Source organism: Homarus americanus, unplaced genomic scaffold (genome assembly GCF_018991925.1).
Source record: "Homarus americanus isolate GMGI-L3 unplaced genomic scaffold, GMGI_Hamer_2.0 scaffold20300, whole genome shotgun sequence".
In the NCBI taxonomy this organism is placed as follows: domain Eukaryota; kingdom Metazoa; phylum Arthropoda; class Malacostraca; order Decapoda; family Nephropidae; genus Homarus; species Homarus americanus.
In genome coordinates, this window is record NW_024744315.1 from 1 (window position 1) to 19552 (window position 19552).

The 19552-nt window shown below is 36.1% G+C and overlaps 1 protein-coding gene across 1 annotated transcript; it reads right to left on the reverse strand.

The window, feature by feature from the left end:
- Positions 1-4382: 4382 nt before the first annotated feature.
- On the reverse strand, positions 4383-16821 carry LOC121877695 (proton-coupled folate transporter-like). Its single transcript, XM_042383518.1, has 3 exons — positions 16651-16821; positions 7663-7819; positions 4383-5903 (listed from the first exon to the last, which is right to left on the reverse strand). The coding sequence occupies exons 1-3, from the start codon at positions 16718-16720 to the stop codon at positions 5690-5692; spliced, it is 441 nt and encodes a 146-aa protein (XP_042239452.1). The 5' UTR covers positions 16721-16821; the 3' UTR covers positions 4383-5689.
- Positions 16822-19552: the final 2731 nt, after the last annotated feature.

Below are 19552 nucleotides of genomic sequence, written 5' to 3' on the forward strand. Positions count from 1 at the left end.
GCTGGTGTAGTGTAAACACTAGTGATGTCACTGAAGCGTCTGCTATTTACCGATAACTGGAACTAATGTCGGTATCGAGTAAAATTTTTCCATTTACTTGAAATGGATTTACTGATTTATTTGTTTATTTGTTTATTTATTTATTTATTTATAATATACTGTAACATATTAAACACACTGCAAGTATTTTCTTTCATTTATACGCTTGCTTCACACGAGACGATCGGTGGTGGGAGTGTTCCCTCGTCTCGGTGGTGTGGCTGTGTTCCGACTATTTATACAACATGTGGTTCAACAGCAACCACCGTATTCTAATTATGGTGTTTCATTAGGATTTGAGTGAAAAAGGTTACCAGTATGTACTTACTACATACATTTATTACACAAATATATATATATATATATATATATATATATATATATATATATATATACACACACACACACACACACACACCTAGACCCCGACTTACGACTACGTGGACTTACGACCGTCGGGACTTACGACCACCTCAGATATAGATAAAAAAAAAATTTTTTTAAATGACACACGCATTTTCTATACCGAAACGTTTCCAGTTAATGTAGTCTCCATGTATAATTAGAAAATTATCGGGGCCAAATGTGCATTCAGCTGACTACATTATAGGTTAAGTGCTCAGTCACACTGTATCCATTCCTTATTATTTATTACTTTCACTGTACTGTATCCATTCATCATTATTCATTACTTTTACTGTACTGTATTTCATTGTAGATTTTTTATTAAATTTTTTTTATTTTTTTATTTTTTTATTTTTATTTTTTTTATCTATGTCGGACTTACGACCATGTCGGACTTACGACCTGGATTCGGGTCCCTAACCCCGTCGTAAGTGGGGGTCTAGGTGTATATATATATATATATATATATATATATATATATTTATATATATATATATATATATATATATATATATATATATATATATATATATATATATATATATATATATATATATATATATATACAACAAAATATATGTACAAAAAAATAAATGTTAAATTAATTATTTATGGTGCATAAGAGTACCAGTCACTTCAGACACAAAGACGGGCTATAAATAGCCTTCTTTATCTCCCCTCCATCTCACCCTGAGCCAGAGGGAAGGGGTGGTGGTAAATAACATTTGTTTGCTTATTTTCCATTTACTTGAAATAGATTTACCGAATTATTTGTTTATTTATTTAAAAGTCATTTACTGAATATTCTATGTAAAAAATAAATTTTAAATTAATTATTTATAGGAGATACCGTAAATATATGGTATTACTGGCCACTTCAGACACAAAGACGGGATAAAAATAGCCCATCTCCCCCTCTTCTTACAGCTGCCAATGGGAAGCGTCTTGGTAATTAAATTTGATGTTTATTTTCATTGTTTGTCTAATTTATCATGTATCAAAGTAATATTACTAAAAATTGTGTAGGTAGTAGGCAGCTACCAAACAGGTAGATACTACCGCCTGGGAAGATATTGGAAGCATAATGTGTTGTCTAATGGTAGACCCTGCTGCCATATGGCATCACGAAAATTGTGACCAAGTCCCAGGTTCAGCGCTGACCTGACTTTCTGCCTCATTTACACACAATTGCAGTTTGAATTGTTCCTCTAACTTTGACAACACAACATACATACAGTATATTATTTCTCACTTTTGATCTTTTTTTTACTTTTTGTATTTATTTATGGTTAGTTACTTAAAATAAGGCCAATTCACTTCAAGTAATGGCATCAAATGTTACCAGCTGGTGTAGTGTAAACACTAGTGACGTCACTTAAGCGTCTGTATTTAACTGTCGGTAGTTTCAAGAATTAATGCAGTCATTTACTGAATATTCCTTGTAAAAAAATAAATTTTAAATTAATTATTTATAGGAGATAAGTATTATTATCAGTAAATATACCGATATGCATTACTGACCACCTCCACTGCTATAAATAGCCCAATCTCGCGGTCACTTTCCCTTTCTTGTCTCCTCACTGGCAAATGGGGGGGGCGTGGGGAGGGGTGTGTGATGATAGCTGTGTTTATTACAGGGGTATAATGTTCTTTTACGGTATGTTAGACAGGTTTATAATACATTTTTATTATTTTAATATACCGGTAATCTTAATTTGAATCCAGCTTGCCAAACGTAAGTTTCAGTATAAAATAATTAGTGGTAAGACCTTGTGAGTGGCTTACGATGTTTCCATCACCACTCTTGACACACTAAACCACAATATTTAAGAGGTAAGAATTTTATACTTGGTGGTTTAGACGACCCCCTAACTTTGGGCAGATTTTTTTAATGTTCAAATTCCGTCTTATAAGCCGAGATATACGGTATGCTCTTTCAATAAACCGTTAATTATTATTATTATTATTATTATTATTATTATTATTATTATTATTATTATTATTTTATTAATACAGTATTATTGTTATCATTATTATTTTATTTTGGTGTATTTTTTAATTAAAATTTTTATTTACTATGAATAATTACAGGTATTATTATAATTATTATTATTATTATAATTAGTATTACTATTACATTTTTGCCCCCCAGGCCCCGATGTGGGTCAGTGATCTATGCCTGGGTGGGCTAATACCTGTAAAAAAAAAAAAAATGCTCCACACAAAAACTTTCGGTTTTCAGAGCTTTCGGTTTTCGAAAGGTTGTCAACCTGTACTTTATGTTTACATCGTCCTGTGCATACCATACCATGCATTTGGCTACTTTGGGCTTGCTATGATGACGCAAGAGATCTGCCCTGGCAACTGTACCGACACTCACAGCTGGTGGTGCGTTGGTGCGTCGTTTCCATTGTTTATTGGTAGTTACTGGTAAATATTTTTCAACTTAACGAAACTATTACCCATTTAGAGGTCGACCCCCAATTTTTTGCCAAATAATTTGGTCTTAAAAACTCGAACTACACACAGGTATATACGGTAAATAAGGACATGGGGGGCCAGGGTTTTTTAAGGGAGAGAGGGGGGGGGGCAGCAAAGGTACACGGATTTCTAACATTCACGGGTATCTCTGTTACCTAACCCCCGCGTATGTTAAGGGCCGACTGTACTGTAAATTTCAAGTTTAAACGTGTTAGTATCAGCAGGCGTTCGTAAGTTGGGGACCTCCTGTACATATATGATAAATTGGGGTAAATAACAAAAAAAATTAGAGTGAAGCAAGTACTCACAGATGTCGGCTGTTTAAAACTGAAGACATTGTGACTTTACCAATAGGAAAACAATGTGGCCGCCCACCGGTTTCAAAACTAACCAGGTTAAAGAACTATTGGTTTTCAAGTAAAACCGGTTTCCTGGAAGCCAGATAAATGGTCTGGTACCTGTGCAGGTAACTCGCGTTATACGCAGGTTTGATTTAAGCGTTTTTGGAATAATGCGATTGTTCAATTAATACTAAAAGCTAATTTAAGCGCACCTATTTTTTAAATAATGCGCTCAAGACAGTTTAAATTTGCCGTGTGTATTCGCCTGGTCGCCTGGCAGTGGAGTAGCGTGTGATGCCTGGTGAGGTGCTTGTAAATTATTACTATAAAGTCACAGTCATATCAACAATTTCAATATTATTATTAATAATAATTATTATTATAATGTAATAATAAAGATTATTACTACTAATGATGAAGATAATGATGATAATGAAGTATTCTGTACAACAACTGTGATGACGTCCAGCAAGCTTCCCAAATATAGCTTTCTCAGTTCACACCAGCACTACTTTTTCTCTGTGGTTTCATTTACATTGTGTTTATCAGGTAACTTTTTAGTGTTAAACGCTGTTTTCCCGATTGAGGATGTATGGAAAACATCCATCTGCCTCCTCTGGGTCACCTAAAGCTAAAAAGGCACGAAAAACAATCACAATGGATGTGAAATTAAATGTGATCACCCGCCTTCAGAGAAGAGAGCGTGTGTCGGAGGTTGGCCGCGTGCTTGGTTTAAGTAAGAGCACTGTTCGTACCCCGTACGGTATATGATGGTTCCCCCAACCTGTACCATTTACAGGTATTCTTATGGGAAAATTATGTTTAATTTACATGTTTTTGAATTAAGCGGTGATTTTCACGAACGTAACCCCGCGTAAAACGAGAGGTGGGTGTATTGCTTTATGTCACAATATTTAGCTAATCCTTCATTATCCATTCTCCCTTTATTAATTATATCAGGCCCCTTATCCAAAAGCTCAACCTTCATATCACAGAAAGTTCCAATAAGGAAAATCTCATTACTGCAATATTCGAACAACATTTATATATAAATAACTTAATACCTACTTTCATAACAAATATTGGTATACAAATACTGTAAATAAAATTTACATCTGATTTTCTCTCTCCTTTATAAATTTTCTTCAGACACAAACATGTGAACTAATGTACATAATTGTATTGTACAGTAGCTAAAACAACTATCTGTGCAGGTGGGGGTCGATATGCTCCAAAATTTTATGTGTGACTAGTGACAGCCCTCTTATACCAAAATTTATCGTCCATGGTCTCATATTGTTTCCCACAAAGTATGCACAGATAGTTGTTTTAGATACTGTACATGTGAGTAAGACACACATAACATGGAATATGAGTTGGATCTCATAATACTGTACAGTATGCAGAAGACAGAAAGATTCAGCAGGTCGGTATTCAGACTCTCTGAAAGTTCTGATCGTAGACTCACAGAGCTTAAAGCAGTGGATTCACTTTTTCCTGAACAGAAGTACAGTACAGTATAGCTACTCAATCAAATATCTTTTTAAAATTACTAATTAAGCTTCCCTGTTTACATATCTATCCAATGAAGTGTCAAACAAATTAAATGTCTTATTTCTTGCATCTTCGTGTTTTGGCATTTAAGAATTTCATGATAAATTTTTTGGGTTAGATAAAACCCAACAGTTGCAGTAATGAATTAAGTCACATTGATGTACACCAAGACAATGAAATGTATTCAACTGGTATCTTTCTATTTTCTGAATAGCTATGTGTGAATTCTAAATTACTGTATCATTTCCCAATTGTGGGTTAGGGTTTTGTTCGAGAAATAAACACATTACATTTTAAATCCTTATAGGGAAAATACATTTGTATTTTTGTCTTCATTAACACTTTTTCTTGTCTACTTCTATACTCTATTCAAATTAATTTTTCATCAACTCATTAAATGATTTTCTTATCGTCATTTTTACAAATTCTAAATACTGTACCCAATAAGCAAACAGATAGCGGTATCAAAATCATGTTACCTGATATGATACAGGTACAGGGATTAAAACTTAAGGGTATATGAATGATTGAAGCTGAACTGTCACTTTTTGTGATCTCTTATTACAGTACAGTACAGTACAGTACAGTACAGTATTTCTTTTTATCCTTGAGTCTTTGATTTTGTAGTGTTTTAAGCACTAGTGAATTCTTTAGAAGAACTGGTGCTTTTGAGAAACAAAAGACCTGGTATTATTATTATTATTATTATTATAATTCATTAAACTGTACAACTTTTTGCTTCCAAATTATATTATCTCTTAAGCTAAAACATTCAATTTAACATAAAAGAAACAATTAACATCAACTGCAGCTTCTATGAGAAACTGTCAATATAATGAACTAAACATGTGGCAGGAACCAAACCTCAATTAGGGTATAGCATCATTGTTTGTGACTGGTTGAATGTTCTCTGTATTACTTTCAGTCACCAGCCCACTTTCCTCTTGGGGGGGAGATGCTTCCTCTTGATCAGTTGGTGAAGGTTCATTTTCTTGATCCAACTCTTCAAACTCTTCCCTAGCCTCTTCAGCTAATTCTACAGAGTCATACTTGCTAAACTGGTGAAGAGCTTTGTGCATGACACTGGAATGTGAATTGCAGTGGTAAGCAAAAACATGTAAAAAAAAAAAAAGTATACAGCTGCTCCCCGACTTACGACGGGGTTAGGGACCCAAATCCAGGTCGTAAGTCAAAAATGCTTAAATAATACTGTACATAGAAAATCTAAAATGGGTGTCTCTTTTTCTTCTCAGCACCACAAAACTCTCACTTTTAAGCTTGCCAGCCATTTTAACGTGAATTACAAACGAAAATTTTGTCTGTGTACTGACGTTGGGACTCGAAAATACGTAATTTGACAAAATTTTGGTACGACTGAGGCAGGTCGTAAGTGCGGGTGGTCGTAAGTCGAGTAGGTTGTAAGTCGGGGAGGAGCTGTATTAGTACAGTACTGAGTTTATTTCTTCATTTCTATAATGTACCAGTCATTGAATGCCAACAGCTTCTTTCCTATCATGGGAAGTGATAAACTTTTTGACACACACACACATGCATGCATCTGCACACACTCATATACAGTATGTATAATTTGCATTCTGCATTGCAACAAAAGCATGTGTACATGTATTATTTAATTTCAAATTCAATAATAAATACTACGTAAATAAATATACTGTGCTGTTTACTGTACATGAAAGTAATCACAAGCATGATGTTAAAAGGAGTGACTCTTTTATAACTATACAGTACCATGATCAATGAAACTGTTATATGCTAAATCACATTATTTTGATCCTACTTATCACCTTTTCAAAAGTAGATTTTACTTGAACCAACACATACTAACTTCTTTGTGTATCTCGGCCTAAAGTGCAGTTTCTAGCCACACATCAAGACAATCAAATGTGATTTTTTACAATAATATGTAAAGGGCATGATTTCCATCCTTCAGTCACCCAGTCTCTCTAAAAAGACCATTGCTTTTAATTTGTCATGAACAAACCACTTTTATCTTTTCATCTAAGCTTTAGTAATTACCCTATTACCAATGAACTCAAATATACGTTCTCTTTTAACATCGGCAAATTTACACGTATTGTAGTTTTGAATTAAACGTAATTATTCAAATACATTTACTTCACCTCTATAATTACACAAATTCAGGATTCCCTTCACTGTATCTTTCTTACTTCCACACCATATTTATTTGAAATTCACATCATACATTTCTCTCCTCCTAGGATGCTTGCTCTTCAAATAATCTTATCTCAGTTTCATTTGCCCTCTTATTAATATACGCACATTTTCCAAACCTAATTGCAGAGTTTTTGTCTGTGTGTCTGGTCTTCTATAGGACACACAATTTTCATATATGCAGATACAGTACAGTAGTTATGCTTTGTAGGCATACAAGTACACAGGTGTTCCGTAATACTGAATTAAACACAGAGTGCTCAAGACCTACTTGCAATGATAAAGACATTAGTCATTTAGATATTCTGTATGAAGTTTCAACCTGCATATAACTGGACCTTTTACCACTTACTTCAGTAGTATGCAATATAAAAAAATGTATGAAAAAATAAGATTAGATATGAAGGTAAGGAAACAATAAAATAAAAGAATATATGTAAGGGATGATAAAACTTCTGAAGTTGGAGATAAAGACAACAAATTTGCCATAATGTGCACTGAAGCTAGCCACCCATCATGTTAGTGTCTCTGGATTTACTGTAGGTTTTCCTTCTTGCCTCGGAAATGTCACCCTATAAAGTGTTTGAAACAACATAGAGGTTGTTAGCATAGCTTTTTAAAAATCAAACAAACTGTTATTTTAGCTCACCTGAGGATAATAATTGAGAAAAGGAGAATTCCAGCACCCATAATAAATGTGAACCCTCGGAATATATGTCTTGTTGCAGGATAGATGCTGTTGAATACTCCAGAAGCAACCAGTGTGCAAGCATTTTCCAATAAAGCTATGCAAGCAAACATTTTGCCTGTAGGGTTAAAAATAAAAGGTTGAAACAAAGAGTTTAAGATTGATCCTGAAATCTCATTTTATTACTAAGACTGGAGTATATGACTGCCTATAAAGCTATGGGGCTAAAAACCAGGAAATCTCAGTATCAGAAGAACTCGGCCCTTGGGAGAACCCAGCCCAAGGACCATGCAGCTTTTTGGTGAGCAAAATACATACAAAATAATTTTTACATGGTATAAGCTAAGTGTCATTACATAATTTTATGGTAGCTGCAATTGGCTTGAGAAATGCCTGCCGTGACAAGGATCACACTGAAGAGCTTCTTGGAGTGGTTGGACATCCTCAGGAAAAGCAATGCATAGGTAAGCAGACTTAGACATGGTAGAGACACTGGAGTAATCTACACTCAATATTCATACACAATCTAATAGAGTGATCTTCCTGCTTGACAGCCGATGAAGTTAAAACAATGTTTAGGTTTTAAAGAGTCACACCCCATGAGTGACCTGCAGACACCAAAGCTTATGACTGAGACATTGGGAGGAGCTTTAAATTTTTCAACCTAACACATTAGGTCACATGCTGTTTATGGCCAAATTCATGATCTTCCCATCCAAGAGAGATTGCATGGAAGGCAACCAGAAGTCAAACGCAATTTCAGTCATAAGAATAAACGGCAAACCTACTGACCTCTGTACTATACATTGGTCCCTCGGTTAACGAACGGTTCGATTAACGGAAATTCGGTTAACAAATTACCTCCCATAAGGATTTTCAATTCGGTTAATGAACAAAACTAAGATTAACGAAATCCTTACGAACATCACGCTTTGTTGTGAGCATCAGTTGATCAGCTGATGGGCTAGTCTGCCAATTCAGTAATCTGTTCTATGTTTACATTCGTTTCCAGTGGAGTAAATATCAAGAAAGTTGTGCTCTTTAATATTTTTGCATTTTTTATATTAAAATTATTAGTCATTTTAACATTTATTTAACATATTGATAATATATGCAGTACAGGGAACTAGTTTTTGTGTATCAGGCCTTGACTCAGCCAACAGGCATCAGTTGGGCTCTGTTGACAGTGGAGTGAACATCTATTTTGTTGGTGTCTTGAATATTTTGCATTTTTCATTGAAATTATTAGTCATTCTGAAATTTAGTTAACATAGTGATAATATATAGCACAGTGCAGTGTTGATTTAAATAAAATAATCTTGAATTACACCTAGTGAACTTAAATTTTATTGGTGAAATGACGGCATCAAGCATGGGTCCCCTTAAAGGTGATTTCTCCTCCATCCCCACTTCCTTTCTTCTCCTTTCTCCTCCACCCCACTTCTAATTCCCATCATCATCATCAACAACGAGGAACCTCTACATACACACCTCAAAGTAAGTGTACTTTACTGCATTCTTTTTTTTACTTTGTATGTACTTTTTAGGTGAGCTGGAACCAATTACCCCAATATCCCATTGAAACAATGGATTCAGTTAACGAATGACTCTGTGGAACGAATTGTGTTCGTTAACTGAGGACCACTATGCATACTTGTATCAATTCATTATACAGTGTTTCCCCACAAGTCAGCGGGTAAGTGGTGCCAACAGAGCGGAGCGGACTTGGGTACTATAAACTACAGTGGTCCCTCGGTTAACAAACACAATTCGTTCCACAGAGTCATTCGTTAACCGGAAATTTCGTTAACTGAATCCACTGTTTCAATGGGATATTGGGTAATTGGTTCCAGCTCACAGAAAAGTGCATACAAAAAAAAAAATACAGTAAGTACATGATATGAAATTAGAAGTGGGGATGGAGAAAGGAAAAAGAGAAAAGAAAGAGTGAGGGGATGGGGAGAAAACCTTCAGGGCACCCGTGATGAGCCATCATTCACCAATAAAACTTAAGTTACTGTGTAATTCAGATTATTTTCTTTAAATCCCTGCACTGGCTATATTATCAATATGTTAACTAAATTTCAGATTGACTAATTTCAAGGTAAATGCAAATATTCAGACACCAACAAATATGTTCACTCCACTGTCAACAAAAACACTGGCCTAGTGGCTGGTCAGCGACTTTGGGCAAAAACAGTTCTGTACTGTATATATTACAATAAAAACAAATTAAAAATGACTTTATAATATAAAAAATGCAAAAATGACAAAACTCTTGATATTTACTCACTGAAACGAATGAAACATAGAACGATTACTTGCAACTAGCCCATCAGCTGATCGCTCATGCTCACAACAAACTTGTTGTCGTGAGTTTTTAATCGAGTTTTGTTAATTCGAGTCTCATAGAAGTGTCGCTAACCGAAATTTCGTTATCGAACAGCTTTAACTGAGGACCGCAATTAGAAAGAAAACAATTCGTTCTGGGACCCCTCCAGATAAACACCTTAAACCCAAAACTAGTCTTTCAAAGCACCTTTTCTGCACATAACCTCTATGAAAGTTACCCTCAGCTAATTATGTGCACCTTAGTTATATAAGGTGAATAATAAAACAGAAATAAGCCTTTAAATAAGAAGAATAAACACTTTCTTGTCACTGTCCAGCCAGTCCATTATCTCCTTCTTGCATGCCAGGGTCATCGACTAAACTCTTCTGCCTGGCTGGGCAGGTGCTGGAGTCCCAAGCTCCTTATGAGGCTGGAATCTCCATGAGGCTGGAATATTTATGAGGCTGGGTCCAGATAGGACCGAGTTCACTAGCATTTGTAACCCCTTGATAAGTTACCACTAAGACTAGAACAATATTAGTTATGCCCTCCATCAAAGACCAGCAGCTTCAACTTATCAACTGAGAAGTACATAGATCAATGTATGTATGTATGTAACTGATCTCAAGCATCATGTTTGAACATCAGAACATACTTGTACTGTACATATTTTCAGAATGAAGTTTTGTTTATCATGAATTACTACCTTACATGTTTTAATATTTTTCCTATGCATTCATACAACACTGTGGAGAATAGACAATGGAACAGGAAACAGTGTAGGGAGCAGCAGTAGGTGTTGCATTGTGGGTTGCCGTACTATAATTTAAACTATATTTCCCAGCCCAAGTCAGTCAGTAAAGCTGTTTATAGTTTTATTTTGCATTCTATTACAACTGATGCTACATATGGGCAATACATTAGTACTGTACAGGGGTAAAAATTATATTAAAGAATAGCTAGTGATTCCTGAACTTAATTAAGTTTTATTTTCCCATTAGATAATATATTTACATTTAGCCAATTCATGATTATATTGGTCCCTGTAGTAACAATACCTCAAGTAAAAATTATGGCATTTTATACAGAATTGCCGTGATGTATCCAAAATATCTACAGTACAGTACATGTAATACTATACTGTAATGCCTAAATATTATAAGCTTCATGTTGATATCTTTAATAGCAAAAATAGTATACTGTAGTAGTCTAAAAAAATGCTAAATCAATAAAATTAACAAAGAAATATCACAATAGTAATTGGTGTAATTTCTCTGTTTTCAGGGCCAACCTACAGCAATACTGTACTGTATACGGTATATGATATGTGATGAAACCAAGTAAAAACAATATAAAGATGAAATATGAAGAAACAAAAATGTAAATTTAGATGAGATAGGATGCAATGTGGAGAGAATAGGGATGAAATACTGTATGATTAAAATTTAAAATACACAATGAAATTATGTAAAAATAAAATGCAGCAATCTTTCTATTAGCTGGAAACTTCGATCCCCAGAACTCTCCAATAGCCAGCATTTATTTTTTGAGCATTAAGAGAAATTCTCAAAGAATCTCTCCATTCTGGGCATGAGAATGAATTTCCGAGGATTACATCATGCGCATTTCTGGAAAATTCCGAGAAAATCTCTCTATTCTGGGTGTGGGAATAAATTTCCGAGAGATTGCATCAAGTTTCTGACGTGGAAATATGTGCCAGGTGTGTGGGTGGGTAGGCTCAGTGTGCTCATGAGGTATGATTGGCCACTACAATACTGTCCTGTGACTGCATGGGATGCCTATGATTGGCGGAAGTGTTTCACAGCCTATCTCCTCAAACTTTTCCATCATGACACTCTTAGTTCATGTCTGTTGCCATTGTACAAGCTTGTTCATTCGCTCACACAATCTGTGTAGTGCAGTACTGTACTATACATTACTGTACTAGCATATAATCAGCCAAAAATACTGTTAAAGCAGTGTTAATACAGTACGTAAAAAGTGATTACAGTTGCGTAGACTATAGTACAGGTACTCCTCGACTTACAACCAGCCAGACATACGACAGCCGCAGTCGTATAAATTTTTTTCAAATTGCGTATTTTCGATTCCCGACGTTAGTGATCGCGCTGTGTGATCACGCTGTGTGCTGACAAAATTTTCGTTTATAATTCCCTTTAAAATGGCTGGGAAGTGTAAAAGTGAGAGTTTCGTGGTGCTGAGAAGAAAAAGAGACACCCATTTTAGATTTTCTTAGTATTATTTTCGCATTTTCGACTTACGACCGTAGGTCGGTCCCTAACCCCGTCGCCGATGAGGACTGACTGTACATTCAATGAGTGAAAGTACCATATGTATAGTACTGTACATTGCAGAGTGGACAGTGTATGCTAGTGTGTAGAGGGTATATGTACAGTATACAGTACATGTACACTCCTTTCTCCATGGAGAGAGAGGAGAGTGACAGTTAACACCTGCTACAGGAAATGGTACAAGAAAAAGGTAGGCCATCCTGTATCATCTTATCACCATTTGGCTTGCCTGCATCACAAATTCAAAACAGCAGCATGTGCTAGTTAGTACAGTACACAGTAGAATATTTTGTTTGTTTACAATATATTGTAAATGTATAGTGGCATTTTCATAAATAAATACTACTCTGTGTCTGTCTGTGCGAGATTCGTAGCTTAGAATCTCGGCCCAGGCACCAGGAAACATTCAGGGGATGTGTGATAGTGTCTATCTGTTTAGACTCTTCGAAACCTTAACCCAGTACCCAGAAAATTTATGGACTGTGTTTTTTCGGGGATGAGAAAATTCATCTCCATACAAGAAATCTCTCAATCCCGGGAACTGCTCTGCCCAATTATTCCGGCTAATGGGGATGTCACTGTATGTGTCAACTACAGCAAAATAAGGATAATCTAAGACCGAAAATCATAAACAGAGATGAAATAGAGGAAAAATTAGATGGAATATAGAAGAAATATTATGGGAAAGTATGAAATATAATGAAATACATTATGCAATATTCTACCTCTGACATTAGCTGTTAACCAATTTTGACCAAAATTTACATATGGTCAATTAGATTCAAGCTGAATCAACTGTGTACTGTATTATCATCATCATCATCACTTAGAAGTGTGGATTCCAGCTGTATTTTGACCTTGACAGTTCAGTACAGATTGAACCTCCCTAATCCGGTACTCTATTGTCCAGCACCTCCCGTTGTCTGGCAAAATTTTAGTTTGCCCATACCCGCTAGTATCCATGGTCGCATACTTTGTTTATATCTGGTCCTCGTGGAGTTTGGTGCGTTCCTAGGTATTTCAAGTGTTTCTGTAATATTTCACTTGTTATTTTCCGTTAATATGCCTCCTAAGCATATTTATTTTATTATTTCATTTACTGTACAGATATATTTTTCTTCTTTACAGGTGAACATCACCAATTTATGTACAGGTACAGGTATTGTAACTAATTTGTCATTTTAAGTGCAGAATGAGAATTATTGTTATCTATTTTCGTTTATTACAATTACACTGTACAGTAGAACGTAGATATAACACAAGATATGTTCCAAGGGAGGTTGCTTTAAACAGAATTCGCACTAAATCGAAGTGTTGTTTAAATGGAATAATTTAGTTTGGTACTTGAGAGAAACACTAAATCTGAAAAAGACTGAGAGTCTACCCAGATGCACCTCAGCCCATCTCCTAGAATAAACAAAACATTGTATTTTGTAGTACAGCATAGTCTGGATTTCTGCGTCCAATTGAACCCGTGGAGGCCACGTAAAAAAGCAGCGTAAATGAAATAACAGAACATATGGGATTAATTGAAATAAAGACTGGTCCGACCCCCAAACTCCACTTTTTGCCGACACAATATGTACCTTGCAGTAAATAACATCTTAATTTTATGATGGTATGCACACATAATTAATAATTAAGAGAAATATCAATAATATTAGGTTTTTAACACTTATGTTAGTAGAAAAGCTGGTTGCACACTTGGATGGCGGCTGGTTACGGAGCAGAGGTTAGATTAGTTGCCCTCCGGTGAATCACTTTCACTACTTGAGAGGTTTGCAGGGCCTCCCAGACAAACCTCTCAAAGTCCATATCCTCACTGTCAATATCACTATCACTGACTTGGGCTGGCTGTGATTGTGGTGGGTTATGGCGAGAAGTCCTCAATACTACGTTGACGACTAGCATTGATGTGCGAGATAGATCTGGATATCTGGCTCCATAACTTTAGTCAGATGGTTATTAGGCGCTTCACACCGATGCTTGTCTGGGTCGTTGTTAGGATGAGCTTAATTTTCTCCTCCAACTCGATGATTTCCTTCACACAATCATGGCTTGGTCCAGGTAATTCAATGTTTTTCTCTGGTGGTGGGGTCCGCGGAAGCCAATGTGAGTTGTGAGGGAATAAGCGGGCACAAGAGAGAACTGTATACGCGGAGAACTGAGAACAATGAGACAGGCCCTGCTAGGTCAGCGACTTCTACCCTCTGGTGGCAGGGCCGCGTCATATTACATTAGACCAATCACAGCTAGCTGCAGAGGGAATGCGTGGGTGGTAAGGATGCGTAGCCCAATCACAGTCAGATACGTTATATGACGTCACCGATAACGCAACAGCGACATACTGTGCACCCCTTCCCCCCGCTTGTGGTCCAGCATGGGCCGCTTGAAACCAAAATGGTGCTGTCCGTCTGGACCTCCAGCCACTCTCTGCGTAAATGACCAAACTTACCGCGTAATTAAAGCATTTCAATTCTGGCAAGGCACCGCGTAAATGACCAAATGCGTTAATCAAATCCGTGTAAATCCAGATTATACTGTATTATGTTAAAACAAACAGTCATAAATCAACACAGCTAAAATTAAGGGGCCGAATTGGTCAGTTTACCGGCTGGGAAGATGAGGGGGAGGGAGGGAGGTGAGGTGATATGTTTGACAGTTGATGCCAAGGTCTAGTGCTTATTTATTTATCTGTCCTTAAGAGTGATTAAGTTTTTCTCTTATAAAATGTCACTGAACTGACATGGGAGAATATAATTAACATTGCTGGAATTTTTTTAAGATTGTGATTAATTTGAATATAAACATGCTGTAGCTCGCATTAGACATACAAAGAGCAAAAATGTTTATCTCCTGTGCAAAATATACAGTATGATGTTTATATTCATATTATTCGCTGTCTTGCAAGGATTCTAGCAATGCAATTATATTCTCCTAACTTTAGTCTGAGATATTATATAAGATAAAAACTTAAAGCCTACTGTATAACCACCAAACCCTGGCTGGGAGGGGGGATGGGAGGAAGGGGAGGTGATAGTGACATGTTTGACAGTTGGCGATGAAGGTCTAGTGAAGTATTTATTCATGTCCTTTAGCTTGAGTTTATGTTTTTTGCTTATAAAATGTCACAGAAGTGACCGGGGAAAAGATAATTTACATTGCTGGAATTCTTTTAAGATAGTGATTAATTTGAATGTAAACATGCTATAGTTTGCAGTAAACAAAAATTTTAGTAATTATTTAGTACATTATTTTGAGTACACGTACAGTACAGCTTTGCCCTTAGGACAGTGTAGCATGCCCAGAGAAACATTGGTAAATTTTAATTATGATGCGCCAGATTGACGCATCAATAATACTATGTATTTTACAAAGACCACCTGTGGTTCGGAAAATTCTATAGTCCGGCACAGGTCAGGTCCAAAAGTGCCGGATTAGGGAGGTTCAACCTGTACTAACATTTTGTCAAGGCTGACTGACGCTATAATTTTCATAAGGATTAGTTTGTGATTGTAGATGCTACAATGTGGTAACTTCTGCTGGCCTATGACCTGAACCTTAGATTGTCACTGGGTATGATTGTCATTAGTATGGTGATCACTGGCAAAAGGTGACCACTCTCAGCTTTGAATATTTTTGTAAAGATAGGATATAATAATTGTTGAAATTTTAAGTGTATTAATTACCACTGATCTTGGACTCTGCTGGAGTAACAGTCAAGAGGAAGGTAGTTGCTGGAGGAAAATGTAATCCCTTTTGTCCTTAAATTTTGTATCAATCAGTTAATTTCTAGAAATGATTCCTGGAAAGGTGTGACTTATAGTGATGACCACTGGCCTTAGTCTTTGTCTGGTGGGTGTTGACCAAAACTGTGCAGTCCTGTAGACCTATGTCAATTGGCCAAGTAACTTTTATAAAAATTGGATGAAAATTATGGAAGTCTTAGTGACCAAGAATGTGACCTTTCAGTAACTTTTGATCTTAAAATCCTAACTCATAATGGCCCAAATATGGTACACAACATGCCATCACATGATATAGGAGTCATGTTTAAAAATGCATGTTGATATATTGAACAGAAAGAAAGATATAGTCTGGATAGTCAAAGTCCTTAAAAATTCAAACAATTTGGCCTAGCCTTGAATCTCAAAACACCCTCACAAGATAATGCCTGTATACATAAAACAAAAATGAAGAGAGTGCAGAACAGCAACAGTTTGTCTCCACTAAATAAGTAAGACATAATTAAAACATATGAAAATGGTGCCCAATTTATAAATCCAGGTTTAAATGTTGTCTCACCTTGCTCATTAGGTTCCACCAACTTAGACATAGCAGATCTGAGTATTGGAAGAGGCCAGGTACTTAACATAGACACTGCAGCACCTGTAAAAATATGTCGATAGTCGTAAACTTTTACATTGCACGGGTGATCATTTCTCTTTACCTTCTGAAAATGTGCATTACAGGATTGACCTGGAAAATGGTAGAGCAGTAGGCCTGACACAATAAGTATGTGCTGATAGAGCAAGCACATGCTTTACCTACTGTATTTTATGACATACAAGATGCACTCTTTTGTCTTAAAAATGGCAAAAAAAAATCTGCCTGCATCCTATATTTAAATTTGCAGTCTCCCGGAAGTGAATCCCAATTTTTTTTTTTTTTTAACAGAGATTAGCCCACTCGGGCACAGGTCACTGACCCACATCAGGGCCTGGAGGGCGAAAATGTAATACTAATAATAATACAGTATACAGTAGTCTCGATTTATGCTGATTTGGTTTACGTGTTTGGTCATTCTGCGGCACCTTGCCAGACCAACAATTTTTATTTACACGGTTCATTCCATCATTTACGCGGTAAGGCGCGGCAGGGTGCACACAAGGTCGTCAGTCAACAAAACATTACCGAGTTCTTCACCCGCCACCCACCACAGCCGGTCCAAGTCAGTGATAGTGATAGTGAGGATATGGACTTTGAGGGTTTGACAAAGAGGCCCTGCAAGCTCTGTGGTGGATAGTGATACAATTGATACAGTGATACAAGTGAGGCCAATAATCTGCCCTCTACTCCGGAACCAACCCCAACCCCTGCTGCCCAGCCATCTTTTCTACTAATGTAAGTGTTAAAAAGCATTTATTGATATTTCTTAAATATTAATTGTGCATACCATCATAAAATTAAGATGTTATTTTTACTACAACGCATGTATGTGTCGGGAAAAGTGTAGTTTGGGTTAGCCCAGTCTCTATTTCAAAAATCCCTTATGTTCTGTTATTTCGTTATGCTTCGCGTTTTACGCTGACCTCCACGGGTTCAATTGACCGAGTAAATGAAGACTATACTGTAATAATAATAATAATAATAATAATAATAATAACAGTAAATAAAAATTTTAAAATAAAATAATAAAATAATAATGATAATAATAATAATAATAATAAAGAACCATAAAGAAATACAAAAATTAAAAATAGATCAAAAGTGAGAAATAATATATGTACTGTATGTTGTGTTGTCAATAGTAAGAAAAACAATTGAGACCCTGCAATTGTGTGTAAATGAGGCAGATTGCAATATAAATTTTATTCCATTATAAAGCATTCATGTTTAACTAAAAACAGTTATTGAAGAAAAGTTATGAAAAAATTGTTTCGCTAGGAAATACAGTAGTGGTGTACTGTAAATTGTGCGTTCTGATGAGAGCACCCAGGCTGAGTACAGATTATTAATTTTTTCCCTCTGAGCACAAAAGATAATTGTACATACTGTATCGAGTCATAACACGCTTACTATTGTTGCATTAGCATTGTAAATACATTATCTACAAATACAGTGGGGTATGCTATAACGAACGGATTCTACTACGAATATTCCTATAACGAACGGTTTTACCTATAAAATTGAGAATGCTATAACGAACTAACTCCTACAACTTAACGCGGATGAATACGGGACTATTTCGTCTGGTTTATGAATATTGCTGTATCACCTGCTCACAGCAAGCGGCCAGGCGCCATATTGGTTCATTGTGTAGTCAGTGCACCACTGAACTTGTTGAAATTTTGTCTTTTGATGTGGAAATTTATGTTATTTTTATAACTATTTTGTTATACAAGGTACAATTGTAACAATGAATCATCAAAAGCTGTGAGAAAGCTAATAACCCTTGAAACTAAGAAAGAAATTATAAATAAACAGACAAAGTGCCTGTGAGACAGTCACCAGAGGGCTAAAGGATGACTCCTCTCCTTCCACCTCTTCTCCATAATGCCTCTCCCTCCCCTCTGCCTCCTGTCCTGCATGCTGAACAACACTAAGGTAAGATAAAGTGTACCGTATTTTTTACACCTACAGAAATTTTTCAGTGTTAAGCAGTTGTATTTGGGGCCTGAACGGATTAATCCTATAACGAACGAATGCTATAACGAACGAGGTTCTAGAACCAATTAGATTCGTTATAGCATACCCCACTGTAGTTTTATATAGGTAATCACAATAAAATTATTAAATCTGTATGTAAATGCGAGTACAGTATTAAAAAAATTGTAAATGCATGGCTGCCACTCAAGCTCCCAAATGCGAATATTCTTCACTCAAAGTTTCTATATTTTTTACATAAATTATACATAATGAGTTTATAAATGTTTATTTTTTCGAAAAACATATGAAATAATAATTAAAGTTATTGGTTAAATGTACGCATAAAAATATAGCATAATTTTTACAAAATACAGTAAATGAATTTCTGTATTTACATGTTAAATGTTGGAGCACTTGGTGATGTTCCTCCCCCTGCTTACCCTTTTCCTCCTCCTCCGGTTCCCCACAGTGCCATGCTTAGCCTGGACAAGGTGACTAAATCTATTTAGGGAGTAACGGTAGTGCGTACAGACATGAAGCAAGCAACACATTTTTTACTTTTCCTTTTAGCCACAACGACATGCCAGGCAGTTCCTTTTGCACTAGGACTTGTTGAAGGGCCAGACAAACTTTCACTTGCACAAGAAGGCCAGAGACACTGGGAAAGGCCTCAGGAGGCATCACACCACATTGTGCAATATCCTTGGACTTCTTACGTTTTCCCACACCTCCACCTTCGTCAGCAACACCAGGCATGGTTCAAAATGATCACAGCACTGCTATCAATAAATGAAATCACTGTCATGAATGACAAATCAGTACAAGTTACAAGAAAATT

Excerpts from the sequence above, each read along its gene's own strand:
- LOC121877695 (XM_042383518.1), bottom strand. The coding sequence starts at position 16,720 with ATGTTAAGTACCTGGCCTCTTCCAATACTCAGATCTGCTATGTCTAAG. Across the intron at positions 7,820-16,650 it reads GGTGGAACCTAATGAGCAAG|GCAAAATGTTTGCTTGCATA; the intron begins GTGAGACAACAT and ends TTAACCCTACAG. Across the intron at positions 5,904-7,662 it reads TTCTCAATTATTATCCTCAG|TGTCATGCACAAAGCTCTTC; the intron begins GTGAGCTAAAAT and ends TTCACATTCCAG.